This window comes from Mytilus edulis, chromosome 5 (assembly GCF_963676685.1).
Source record: "Mytilus edulis chromosome 5, xbMytEdul2.2, whole genome shotgun sequence".
Classification (NCBI taxonomy): Eukaryota; Metazoa; Mollusca; class Bivalvia; order Mytilida; family Mytilidae; genus Mytilus; species Mytilus edulis.
In genome coordinates, this window is record NC_092348.1 from 11615492 (window position 1) to 11628662 (window position 13171).

General features: G+C 31.6%; 1 protein-coding gene across 1 annotated transcript in view; it reads left to right on the forward strand.

Moving 5' to 3' along the window:
* Positions 1-13171, forward strand: part of LOC139522951 (NEDD4-like E3 ubiquitin-protein ligase WWP1) — a 31907-nt gene that overhangs the window by 3401 nt on the left and 15335 nt on the right. The window contains exons 3-11 of the mRNA XM_071316633.1: positions 3773-3920; positions 4330-4454; positions 5599-5745; positions 6453-6590; positions 7057-7279; positions 7574-7669; positions 8341-8570; positions 9115-9199; positions 9812-9940. Of these exons, the coding sequence (XP_071172734.1) occupies positions 3773-3920; positions 4330-4454; positions 5599-5745; positions 6453-6590; positions 7057-7279; positions 7574-7669; positions 8341-8570; positions 9115-9199; positions 9812-9940 (1321 nt within the window). The remainder of the gene's footprint in view (positions 1-3772; positions 3921-4329; positions 4455-5598; positions 5746-6452; positions 6591-7056; positions 7280-7573; positions 7670-8340; positions 8571-9114; positions 9200-9811; positions 9941-13171) is intronic.

Sequence of the window (13171 nt, forward strand, 5' to 3'; positions counted from 1 at the left end):
AAATGGAATATTTGTTTTTAATGAAATAAATGGTTCAGAATGAAAAACATAAAGAGTACTAAATGTAATTCAGCAGGTATGCAGTGTTCTAGGATTTTTTTGGCACCTTGACTTACCACGGGTAAGATCAATAAAAAAATTACTTACCCACATCTAAAAGTTAAATCCGCTAAAGCTCGCCGCCCTTATGGGGGGGGTCTGGGGGCCGCTCAAGGCCCCCAGAAGCTCTGGGGTAAATGATGCAAAATCCTGCATTCTAGCCATTTCCTGGCACCTTTTTCATGCTTCAGAAAGTACCCTTTTTTGTGATGTCAAATGATGTTTTGTATGAAGCAATGATGACTAAAGTGTATTGAAAAGTATTTGAAATATATGGCTTAATTGTAACTATATACCTATACCACCAGAAAAGTACATTGAACTATAACAGTACTTCACTGACTTTCATACCAATAATCCACTGTAAAAAAAATAAGGGACTTACATGCAACTCTTTTTAAAAATCAGACATGCTCTTTATAAAATACTGAATATTTTTCAGGCTGATTCACTGAACATTAATGATTAAGAATAAGTCATTTGTTGCACATAGATTTTAAATTTAAAAACTTTTATGACATGCTTTAAATTATATGTTGTGAAGTTTGTCTGAACAAAGCTGGATTCGGATACGATTGAATTTTGTACAAAATTTAAAAAAAACGATTTCTTACTAAATTTGACAAATATGTTATAGTTATTACTATGTCATTTATTAAGAGCTATAATAAATGCAACTGTAAGTTTATTTTCCTCCGATGACAAGAAAAAAAATCGTTTATGTCCCGATTTAAGCACCAGTTATCAATCCGGATTTTACGATTTTACCGACACCGTGACCGACTTTTAGAATAGTAGGAGAAGAACGTGGTCTCTTTTGCGCTTGATTACACCTAGTAAACGAGTGCTTGAATAAAAGCGCCGATAGACATCGACAAAATCTTCGATCTTTTATCAAAGTTTTTTCTCGTGATTTAATAAAAATAAAAAGCAGATATGGGAAAATTGAAGAGGACCGGGAAATTTCAAGAGTTTTTCGGCTTCCCCGAACTTGAAAATTGACTTACCACCGGGTGACAAAGGCTAAAAAATGACTTACCCGTTGTCCTAATCCACTTACCCCGGATAACGGGTAATGGGAATCCTAGAACACTGGGTATGACAGTGATAAAACTTTATATTTTAGAGTGTAGATGAAATGGATGCTTTCATATTTTGCATACAGATGCCTTCTGTTCAAGTTTCTTTCTATATGTCTAGATCTGCTTTCCATGACCTCTTTTTCATGGTTCTACAAATGTATAAGAAATAAAAAAAAATTATTATTGATTGAATGATTGCATTGTAAGGTGAAAATGTCCATCTGGCAAGGTTTATGTGATCTTGGCCCAATTTGCATGTAATATGGATCATTGTTAACTCTCAGTTTAAGACATACTGGTAGTAAAATCTGGATCATAGAGATTTTCAACTTAAATTTAATCATTTATCATGTTTATATGCACAGCAATGTATTGCAGTCTTCCAAGATATGTTTTGTTAACTAGTGATACATTGTACTGTGTCAAGTAATAGTATATATATATATGCTTTCAATTATAATGAAGTCAAGTGCTTCCATAGTCAATATTTTGAGAAAAATTCTGGATCAGCTCAATTCTATAGAAAAAGACTCAATACTCAAATATGTTCTTTTTGAAAATTTAGATTTGATGTTTTTGCCAAAAACGTCGGCAAATGTTCTTTCTTTAGGGTTGTTTCTTAAAATATAAATATTGTTTCCTTGTTCACGGTCGACACCATGTCAAGTCTCAATAATATTTCATTGAATATATAATCCAAGTACAAATGAAGTATGGGGGTCTATGTGCAATATCAATGGAAACAATTGTTAAAATGAAGTTAATGACACAAATTTACCTAGAGCTGTACATGTTGCACAATAGCTTATTAGCTCATTTCCGAAGTACATAATAGATATTGGAAGATGTGGTGTGAGTGCCAATGAGACAACTCTCCATCCAAATAACAATTTATAAAAGTAAACCATTATAGGTCAATGTACGGCCTTCAATATGGAGCCTTGGCTCACACCGAACAAAAAGCTTTTAAGGGCTCCAAAATTACTAGTGTAAAACCATTCAAACGGGAAAACCAACGGTCTAATCTATATAAAAAACGAGAAAAGAGTAAGTCTGTTTTGATTTTTGTTCAATCATCAGGATCATTGAATTCAAAATTGACATGCATACCACATTAGATTGCATTTACTAGTGACTCTTTTTACACCAACCCAAAGATGAACACCCTTTTCAAATAAAATATAATGAATATTGGCTATTGTGTCTAGTGTCTGCAAATGTCAAACATTCTTACACTGATCATGCTGATTAAACATGATCCTGTCAAACTAATGTAATAGGCAGTTTCATTGTATTTTGATTTCCTGCATCTCAAACATTGATTTTAATATATACATATTAAAAATCATTTCTTAAGTTCATTAGATGCATAAGGAGGATAACAACAAAAAGTCCCCCCCTTTTTCTCAAAAAAAAAAAAAAAAAAAAAAATAGTCTTAAAACAAATTAAGTTACATTTTTTAAGTCAATTCCTCTTTTGTGAAAGAGGATTCATATAGTTTATTATGTATATTAAAAATGAATAATTAATTCCTTTTATAAATAGTTAATGAATAGGTTCTTACAGCTCTCACATTATTACATCATATTTATTGATAATCAATCAGTAATTGAAATATAGGTATGAACATAGCAATCTTGTCATTGATTATATTTAAATGGAAATTTATTGTAATTCATATATTTTATTCAAAATACAAACATTCGGGACAAAAGAAGCTCACTTTTAGAATATTCTCAATTGTCAGAGAGAACAACATTTGCCTGTTTGGTTTCATTTACATATTGACGAGGAAATGTTGTCTCACAGCATGTGTAATTGCGCTGTGTGCTGTTGATTGGAGAAGAATAATTGTTATTTAAAATACTATAGCAACATTTCAGCACACAGAAAAAAGTTGTTATTCGTTTTAGTTTTTTTTATACATTTGATAAAAATCAATGTCAGATATATGTTTAAGTTTTTTGTTGAAACTGTTGTAATTCTTTCTAAATTTTTATTTTTTTGTAATCAATTATTTGAAAATAAACTTCAGTTTTAATTTCAGAACTTTGCTACCTGTATCAAAACATTAAGTGATTTTGACAATAGAAATAAAGATAAAGTTAACATGGGAATTTTTTTGAATAAAAATTATTTGCTAAAGGAAACCTTGTTGCACTTAAGATAAACCTAAGTTTAATGGTATGAAAATATTGTAGCATCCAGTTAAAATGTCATTATTTATGTTTTTTATGAGAAATGTATTAAACAAAAGTTATGACTGTGAAATATCTTATTTATCTTTTGAACTGTAATTTTGGATTGATTAGGTAATGTGTCTTTATTTACATAATTTAGGCTTGAACTGTAACTTTGATTGATTGGGCAGTATCTTGGAATTTATCGCTATGATAGGTTTTAACTGTAATTTTGATTAATTGAGGTATTTTTTTAATTTATGTTAGAATATTTTTTTTGAGACAATGCCTCTTTGTGTCAGCAACATAGTAAAAATGTAGATACATGTACATGTCTTATAGATTACCATAATGAAAGATGTTTTTTTTTTAAAACTTTTTACATTTGTTTTAAAAATTTCTCTTTACAGTTTTATCATCAAAGCTTTCAACAGTTGGTGGACTTGTTCCTTCCAAACCCGATCCCTATGCAGAAATAAGTGTTGATAGTCAGCCTCCAAGGAAAACAGAAATCTTAAAGAAAACACTAACACCAAAATGGGATGAAGATTTTACTTTGTAAGCTATAATAAAACATTGGTTGTGATCACATATAAAACAAGAACTCGTCCTTCATGCAAACAGTTGACAGAACCGAGAGAGTGCCACTAGTAGGATGTACAGTCCAAACTAACTGTTGATGCATGCACTTTCCTCTTGCAAGAAATTTTATGCATTGAGATCTTGTTTTTACAGTATTACTATTTAGAAAAATAATTCAGAGTCCATTTTGTAACCCTAAATGTTTTGTAACCCTAAAAGATAAAGATGATACAACTGCCTTTTTAAACACATTCTGAGACGTCTGTTTTATTTTGTCTATTCATAGTAAGAGGTCCTTAACTGAATAGTAGTTTATCATGTTTATATGTACACATCAGCCTTTTTCATGTTTTTAGTTACAGAAAATATATTTTTTCATTGACAGGTTGGTGACACCTTATTCCAAGTTAGATATAAAAGTTTTTAGCAACAACACATTCAGAGCAGCTACCTTGGTCGGAGTAGCATCAGTGGAGTTACATGGAATACTTCTAGAAAATCGGGGCAAATGTAAGTACACTAATTAAGGCTTTAAATTGTACAGTATAGAGAGTGCATGGCATTTTTCTTCTTCTAAAGAGGAATTTTTTAGACCATCTCTAGAAAAAATTCTTCTTGTGCATAGAATCATTTGAGATATTGTGTTTTCTTTCCATTAGAGTTTCGTATCTTTTATCATGACCAGAAATTTACTCTAGACGAATCTATAAACACTATACAGTTTAGGTAAAAATATTTGAATCAAGAAAACATGTACAGGGGAGTCCCTGGTGTCCACGTGGCCGCTGATACCGCGCATTAGCTGATTTCGTCATATCAACACAGTAACACAAATAAAATCGTTCGTGTTATTGTTTTAGGCTTCCGAAGAGATAAAAAAGAATTACATTGATAAGTTCAAGAGTTAAAGAATTACAGCAATCCCGTGATTTACAATATTTGGCCAACTTCCATTAAAAAAATAACATCATCAGACAATATTTGTTTTATTTAAGTCAAATTTATATCAGATTGAAATAATTTTTGCTCTGCATCCTTAGCAGTGTTCTTGGTTCAAATTCAGCTATATTTCGGAGTAAAAAATCTTTCCTTTATTCAAAATAAGCTATTTTTGGAAGGCATGCGCGAAATCACAGGACATTGGAGGAACTCTCAGAACAGGGGTTTCCCAATTTTGGACACACAATACACAAAATCTTGAGGGTGAAACCATACAAACAGAATATTTTATGAAATAAAAGTATGTTATGAATGTGCTCACACAATATTATCCAAATATTGGTTTTATCAGTTGAATGAAGTTAAGTCATAAGTCTTAGTTGCGCGGATACACAGGACTGCACTGTAGATGGCAAAATGATTGCATCCATAGATTTTATATCCTGCAGGCAGACATTTTAACATCAAACTATAAATTTGCAGTAGTAGAACAGTTATCCAGATGTTTTCTTGTGCCAGCAGTTCCTATAAATGTAAATTTTACATATATATAAAATATTTTGGCCTGCACCTCTGGCTATATAATTGTTTCTGTGTATATGTATGTACATTATCATGTTCAAAGGTTTTATGATGAAATAAGAAAGAATAGCAGTATCTAATATCAAAATTTGAAAATAATTTGTGAAGTTGTAATATAAATTTGTTCTTGCAGTGGAACATGTTACCAAATCAACAGAACTTACTTTGGAGGGGAAAGGGAAAACGGGGGAGATTTCTCTTACTCTACATGGCATGAATGTCAACATGACCAAGTTTCCAAAGAAAAACCACAGCAGAAATGCACAGTCTCATACCAATGGTGCGTATAGATATGTTGAGAATTTTATCCAAATTAATAATGTAATGTTTCCTGTATTTTACGTCCTATGTTTATGATGATACTTTGTACTTTGGTAAGATACAACTTCATGGTAAACTCTGACATGATTATTAATCTAGTGAGATATTAATATAAGATGTATCAAGCTTAAAACAAAGGAAATGCAGCCTGTTTAGGGTAATATTAATGAAACAGCAACCCAGCATTACAAGAAAAACATAAAAAATTTTTATTGAGATTTAAAGATAAATGTTCATACTATAATTATAAAAGCTATGAATAATATTAACAGATACCTATTACCCGTATAAAAAAATAAGGGTAAAAGAAACATGAGAAAACAAAATTGTATTATAAATTATAAATAAAAAATGCATCTTAGTACTTTTACCATGTTTACTGGAGTATCAAAATAGTCTACCAATCAATAATTATCCGAAGTAGATAATTTCTCTCATTGTCTCTGAAGCAGCTGTCAATTGGGTTTGTTTGAATATTTTTGAAACAATATTTTTCACATCGACAGATATTCTTATTTACAAATTTGAATCTACTAAAATCTACAAAAATTAAAGGTTTAAAGGTTGAAGTGTATACACTTGTAATGTTACAGTCAATTAAATTCATATTTAAAGTGACTATGATAAAAAATTGAGCACTGTCTGATATTTTCACTTGAATTTTAGGTCAAGTTGCCAGTGGAAGTAGTACTAGTAGTGGCAATACCCCAAGGCGACCAGCTGATGGTGGCAGATCTTCAAATAGAAGAGCTCCTCCTGTGCCGCCACCCCCAAACAGATCAGGAGCTGCCTCAGGCTCAGCTAGTAAGTACAGCTATAGAACCGTTTATGTAACAACCAATATTGCAGATTCTCCTATAAACATTACTGTTACTTTGAAGAATCCAATACATTAATGATATTTAAAATTATTGATATTTTTGTCAATATGTTAGTTAAAACAAGAAAGGATGAAACAACAACATACAGAATGCAATTTGTATTAAGTAAGTTTTTATTTAAAACATTACATAAGAGTAACAGCTTTGAAGGCTTTTTAATTTATTTGATGAGTGTAGGAATTTTGAAGAAAAAATATACACATGTTTGATTATTTATTAGATGTTATTGCAGATTTTAAGAATCTATATATCGTTTTTATAGCTTCAAAAACTTAAAAAGATTCATAAGCTTAAAAATGAGAATTTTCATTAAAAGTATTGTAAGTGGGTTACAGGTTTAAAAGAAAAACTTTGCAAAGTATAGATTTTAAGTTGTTTTGTTCTTTCAGATACAACACCGTCCACAACAAATAGTCCGTCATCAAGACCACAACAGAATGGTGACGTCCATGGGGCAGGAGCATCTGATGGTACTGCTGGTGCACCACTCGCCCCTCCTCCAGGGAATCCCCCACCTTCGTCTGCAGGGAATCTAGCTCCTCCAGCAGGGGACCCGCCAGCACCCAATGCAGGCACTAATAATAACAATGAGGAAGAACCACTTCCTGCAGGGTATGTATATAGGTTATCCCCCCTTGTTGATGGGAAAAGGGAATAAGCATACTACACATGTAAGGTGTTTAGAGACTTGTACTGAAAAAATAAAATTACTTGAGACTTTTTGTAATTTTGATTTTTGGTTGACATAAATAATTTGCAATACTCAAATTTCAAATTTAGATAAATAAAAAAACACAACATATTTAAATGTATGAATAATTTCTTTAATTTCACTGTGCACGTTAAGCTTGAAACATGTGTTTTTTTAACATCCAAGACTTGATCTCTTTCATTCTTTATTTTAAGTTGGGAAGAGAGATCAGATGGCCATGGAAGAAAATATTATGTTGATCATAATACACGAACTACAACATGGGAACGACCACAACCATTACCTCCAGGGTAAGAATTCATCAGGGAAAAGTTATTTTCCAAATTATATTTTTAAACAATTAGGATTATTATTGCTTTCAGCATGTTTAGAATCTCCATAATTCTGAATAGAATGAAAAAAGTGCTCTCTTTAAAATTATTATTTCATGAGAAATTTCATAACATACTATCCTATTATTATGATTATAGCAAGTGAAGGCAAATCTGAAACCCTGTTAGATGACAAGTTACGTTAAATATGATTAAAGAGGTTGATGCATTTAGGAACGACAAGCTCTTAGCCTTACTTTTTATTGAGCATCATGTTATTGGATAATGATTGAATCCAAATAGGTTTGAGTTCAAAGGTCAAGGTCACATCATTTAAAAGGTTAAAGATGATGACATTATAAATCTCTTGTCTAGCATATATCTACAGTTAACACTGTAAACATGTTCCAAGGCACTTTTTCAAAGGTCCAAGTTTTATTCTTGGTTAACAGAGAAATAATCATTCCATGTTAGTTGGGTAATTATGAGGGGATGCTCTGCTTTGGTCCTGAGCATGATATTTTTCCTCAATCTCCAGTTATCCCAATGTGTACTAAATGAAAATTTTGATGGACAATTGTTAACAGTAAAACTCAAAAGTATATAAAATTAGAAATGTTTGCTAATGGCATTTACACTTATATTTCCAGATGGGAAAGGCGAGTAGACAATAGAGGCAGAGTATACTATGTAGATCACAACAGTCGAACAACAACATGGCAGCGACCCACTACAGACATTATCAGTAATTATAATCAATGGGATTCATGGAGGAATCAAAGAAATATGGCATTGGAAAACTTACAGAACAGATTCTTGTTTCCTAATCCAGCTACAATGGTACAGGACGATCCTTTAGGATCACTACCAGAAGGCTGGGGTAAGTCTAAAATATACAATAAGAGGAGATATGGAGTCAACTCTAAAACAATGACACAAAAAAAAAACATCTTGCGCTCAACATATGGTCTACACAATATGTCAACTTATAAATGATGAAGTTTTAACAGAGACTTTCAGAAATCTTCTATCCTAAATGACAAAACAATATTGATATATAACTTTGGACAACTGCTTCCATCTTTGGCCAGGGTAATGAACAATTGGCAGTGTTAAAATAGTTTAATAGAGATTTAAAACTTCCCTCTAATATTATCTGGCAACTGTTTACATATATATAACATGATATGTGTTAATATACATGATATGATAAAAGAGGATCTTTAGTTTATATGCTAATGATTTTTAGATTCATTCTATAAAGACCTCTTGATACAAAGGTCTAGTACCTTGAATACTTTATCTTACAATTTTAATATGAGTAATTGTAACGTCTATCAATAAGATCTCAAACTTTCTGTTTATGTAGGTAGGGTCATGTTTGTAATTTAAAATATGATATGTTGTTTTTTTTATGTTTACAGAAAAGAGAGTTGACCCTAACGGAAGAGTATATTTTGTTAACCATAAAAATAGAACAACACAATGGGAAGATCCAAGAACCCAAGGGTAAGTTTATCTAAATTATCTAGATTAATGTCCTACTAATATCTATTGTTCAACAAATCATTGCTTTTGTAAAAATACTTATGAATAATATCAGGGTTTTCTATGTTGTGTTATCTTGATGGTGTGTGTAGTGGTGAAGGGAGAGGGTATGTGTTTGTCAAACAAAAGAAAAAAAATATAGAAAATGGTGAGAATTTTGTGAAATTGTTCCTTTTTGAGCTTGTTGTATATCCTTAAAAATTTCAAATGAGTTGCATACCAGAATTTTTTTTAATACAAGGTAATGGGTGTTCTCAAATTTATTGGGTGGGGAGATTTGAGAGTCTCAAATTAATTAAATATGATTGCTTTCATCTTTCTTAACAATTGGTAAAAATTGTGATTTAAATGAAAATTTTATTTAACAGGGAGTCAGGGTGCCTCCCCCTCCCCTATTGTGCTTAATTCTGGAAAAGGTGCTAACTGCAAATGTCATTTATCCTAATTTGAATAAAAAAAAGACATATAATATACCCCTACCCTCTAATTGAATATCCTCTCCTTATTTACATGACCCTTTCAGTTAAAAGCAACATTGTATGACCTTATATCAATAAATGTTTTTTGTTCCAGTATAATACAAGAGGATCCTTTACCTGAAGGATGGGAGATGAGATACACTTCAGACGGCGTCAGATACTTTGTGGATCACAACACAAAAACTACCACATTCCAAGATCCACGAGGGGGCCAGTCAAAAGGGTGAGTAGATTATTTTTGTGTTTCTCATAACTCGTCCTATAGTGAACAATAGAGCCATGTGTTCCTTAGATCAACTTTGTGTATTTTAGAATCTGCAGGGGTATCATTTGTGTCTCCCAGATACTAAAATATCACAAAGAAAGTCCTACATTTGTTTTGATACAGTTACTTCAGAGTGGAGTGCCGTGGCATCACTTTGTCCAGTTTATATCTTGGTTGTGTATATGTTCCTTTGATGAATCTTATCAGGGTTCTCACTAAGGCAAGTCCATGAGTCCTGGACTCATCAAAATCTGTCTGGACTCGCCATTTTCAAAAGTGGTGAGTCCACAAATGCATCAAGATTGAAATATTTTGTATAAACTGAACACAGTTAAACACAAATATCATCATTTTATAGCAAAAGTTTAAAAGTGATCTGAATTTGATTTCATTTCATTGCTCTGTTAGGACTAAAATATTACTTTATATTGCAATAAAATATTTTCTTCTTGCTGTTGGACTCATCATACCTAAAAATGATGAGTCCCTGGACAAGCCTTCAAAAATCCTTAGCGAGAACCCTGCCTTTTATGTACTAAATAATGAATCATTTTAGAAAGTGCACAACAAGTTATCCTCTTATTTCATCAATAAGTATGCTACAGGGTTTTTAATACAAAGAAGTCTGTTGTGACCTGCGTCACTGAAGGCGAAAGCTAGTCTAATAAACGAATGACTCAGTTTGCCATCAAATGGCTTCTATGAATGGCAATGATTTAATGGTTGTTCTGCAGCTTGACAATAGCCAGTAATCTGCTGTGTACACACTTCCTTTTTGTTGATCGTTTGAAATTTTACAATACTTATTGCACAAAGAAAATTTCGTCTTAGTTTTTTGCTATGAAAGGAAATGATTTTATATTAGATATGCAGCTTGATAAAGTGAAGTCAATGGAAGTTGTACCAAGTAGACAATTTTAACAAACGATGTGTAGCTACTTCCTGGTTGCTGATAGCTTGAACTTTTACAACACCAATTGTATGAGGAAAAGCTTTTCTTGGCTACATAAATAGAATTCTATTTAGATAATATTTATATAATATGCTCCAATCCATCAAATAATATAAATTATTGTCAGACTCATTATGTTACGTGCTCCAGGTAATCCGACAATATATCTCACTATTGAACATGCTCCAGCTCATCCACAATACTTTATATCTTTGATTCATCAGCTTTCTGTAAAGGTTGAGAGACAGGCCTGTTTCATTATGCCCATATACATAATAATGCAAAGTGTATGATAGTAACTGTTGTCTAACCAATATCTCACAAATTTTGAATGATGTAAACACAAGGTATATACATGAATAATAATATTAAATAAAGCCACAAATTCTTGGCCCCATTGCTTTATATGTTAAATCATGTCATTTTCTATAGCCACAGCTATTTAATTTAAGTCCGTCATTGAAATTGATGTTTGGCAATTTACGGGACCAAATTGATGTTTCTTCAAATTTTTCTTAGAAATGTATTACAGAGTTAACAAAAATCAACAGGACCAAATATATTTTACAAGACATGTCATGGTGGTCCTTTGACTGTTGAATTTAAACAAAGTGCTAGTATGTTCATGCATGTCAAAGCAATACATGGCTTGTGCAGAAGTGAAATAAGTACATTATGTACTTGCTCAGAAGATAGATTACTCATCTGCAAATTTCCTACTCAGATACTTATAGCATGTATAGAACTGATAATTTTCCACTCATCACTTTTTCTCTCTTATTAGTATACAATGGTGTACATCATAAATCATTGGATATTTTCCCTTAGTTGTAACATAAAAAGTTTTCACTGTCAACTTAGTTTGAAAGACAAAAAGTTCATTTTAAAATTGCAGTAAAAATGTAATGACCTCCTGTTTTGTAAATCTCAGACTTACAATGACTAAACATAGCTATTGGCAAAACAAGTTTGAATTGAAAAAATTGTACTAGAGTAGTATTATTCAGATTTTGACAATGTTTGTGTGATATAACCACACCATAAAAATTAGAGACTATTTCCAGACGTCTGTTTACAGTACATGGGTCATCTGACAAATGTCTGATCCTTCCAAGAATATTTCGTTATTTGCTGAACTTTTAAAAATTAACCTTCCTGATAGACTAATCTGATGAAGTATTCAAAATTGTCTTTCAGAATAACAACAATACTTTCTGTGTGATAAGCCTCATTGAACTGATCATCAGACACTTTGTCTGACAGTGATGATATTTGTACAATGATAGACAGTTCATGAATCATTAACTTTTGTAAATACTTTTGATTGTGGATGTAATAAAGTCATGAAAGTGATTAAAATCTTATTTGTTTTGCTCAATGTGAAGTAATTAGATAATAAAACAAACAATTACCACAATAACAAGGAAACTATTCACCAATATTATTTGCATTAATATGAGTATTTGAAAGGAGCACTTAAGTATTGATTCCACAAATTTCCAATCCCTAGCAAAAAACTGGTACCATTGACCCGTGAAACAGGCAATCATGCCTTTTAAATTCAATATCATATATATTTGTTATTATTCAAGACAAATATTCCAAAAGGGATTTACATAGACCCCATGTCCTTTCAGCTTTCATATTACATAAAAAATAAACCAAATTATTATATTTTTAAAGTTAGAGCTTTATGCATAGGAACTTTTAGGGGGAAATTTGTACTATCTACTTTATGTTCTTCCTGACAACTCTTAATTAATGGTCTTATATGTGTTGATTAGGCAATGTTTAGTTATGAGTTGCATTTCTGATATTTAAAGCTGTTTATGTGCCAGTACATGGCAGTGTATGTTATGAGTACAACCTCTCTGATCTCTCTCTTACAATACTTGATTAAATATTTGTAGTGCAGATAAATGATATTTCAAGTTATAGCTTATAACCTATGTTTTTTAAAGGTTATTTTAATGCCCCACCCATGGGCATTATGTTTTTTCTATCAATGTGTCCATTTGTCTGTTCATCTGCTCGTCTGTCCGATCATTCATCTGTCCTGCTTCATATTTAAGTTCTTGGACAAGGTAGTTTTTGATGAAGTTGAAATCCAATCAACTTGAAACTTTAAATACACATGTTCCTTATGATATGTATGTTAGGATCTTTAATTTTAATGCCAAATTAGAGTTTTGATCCCAATTTCACAGTCCACTGAACATAGAAAATGATAGTAGGAG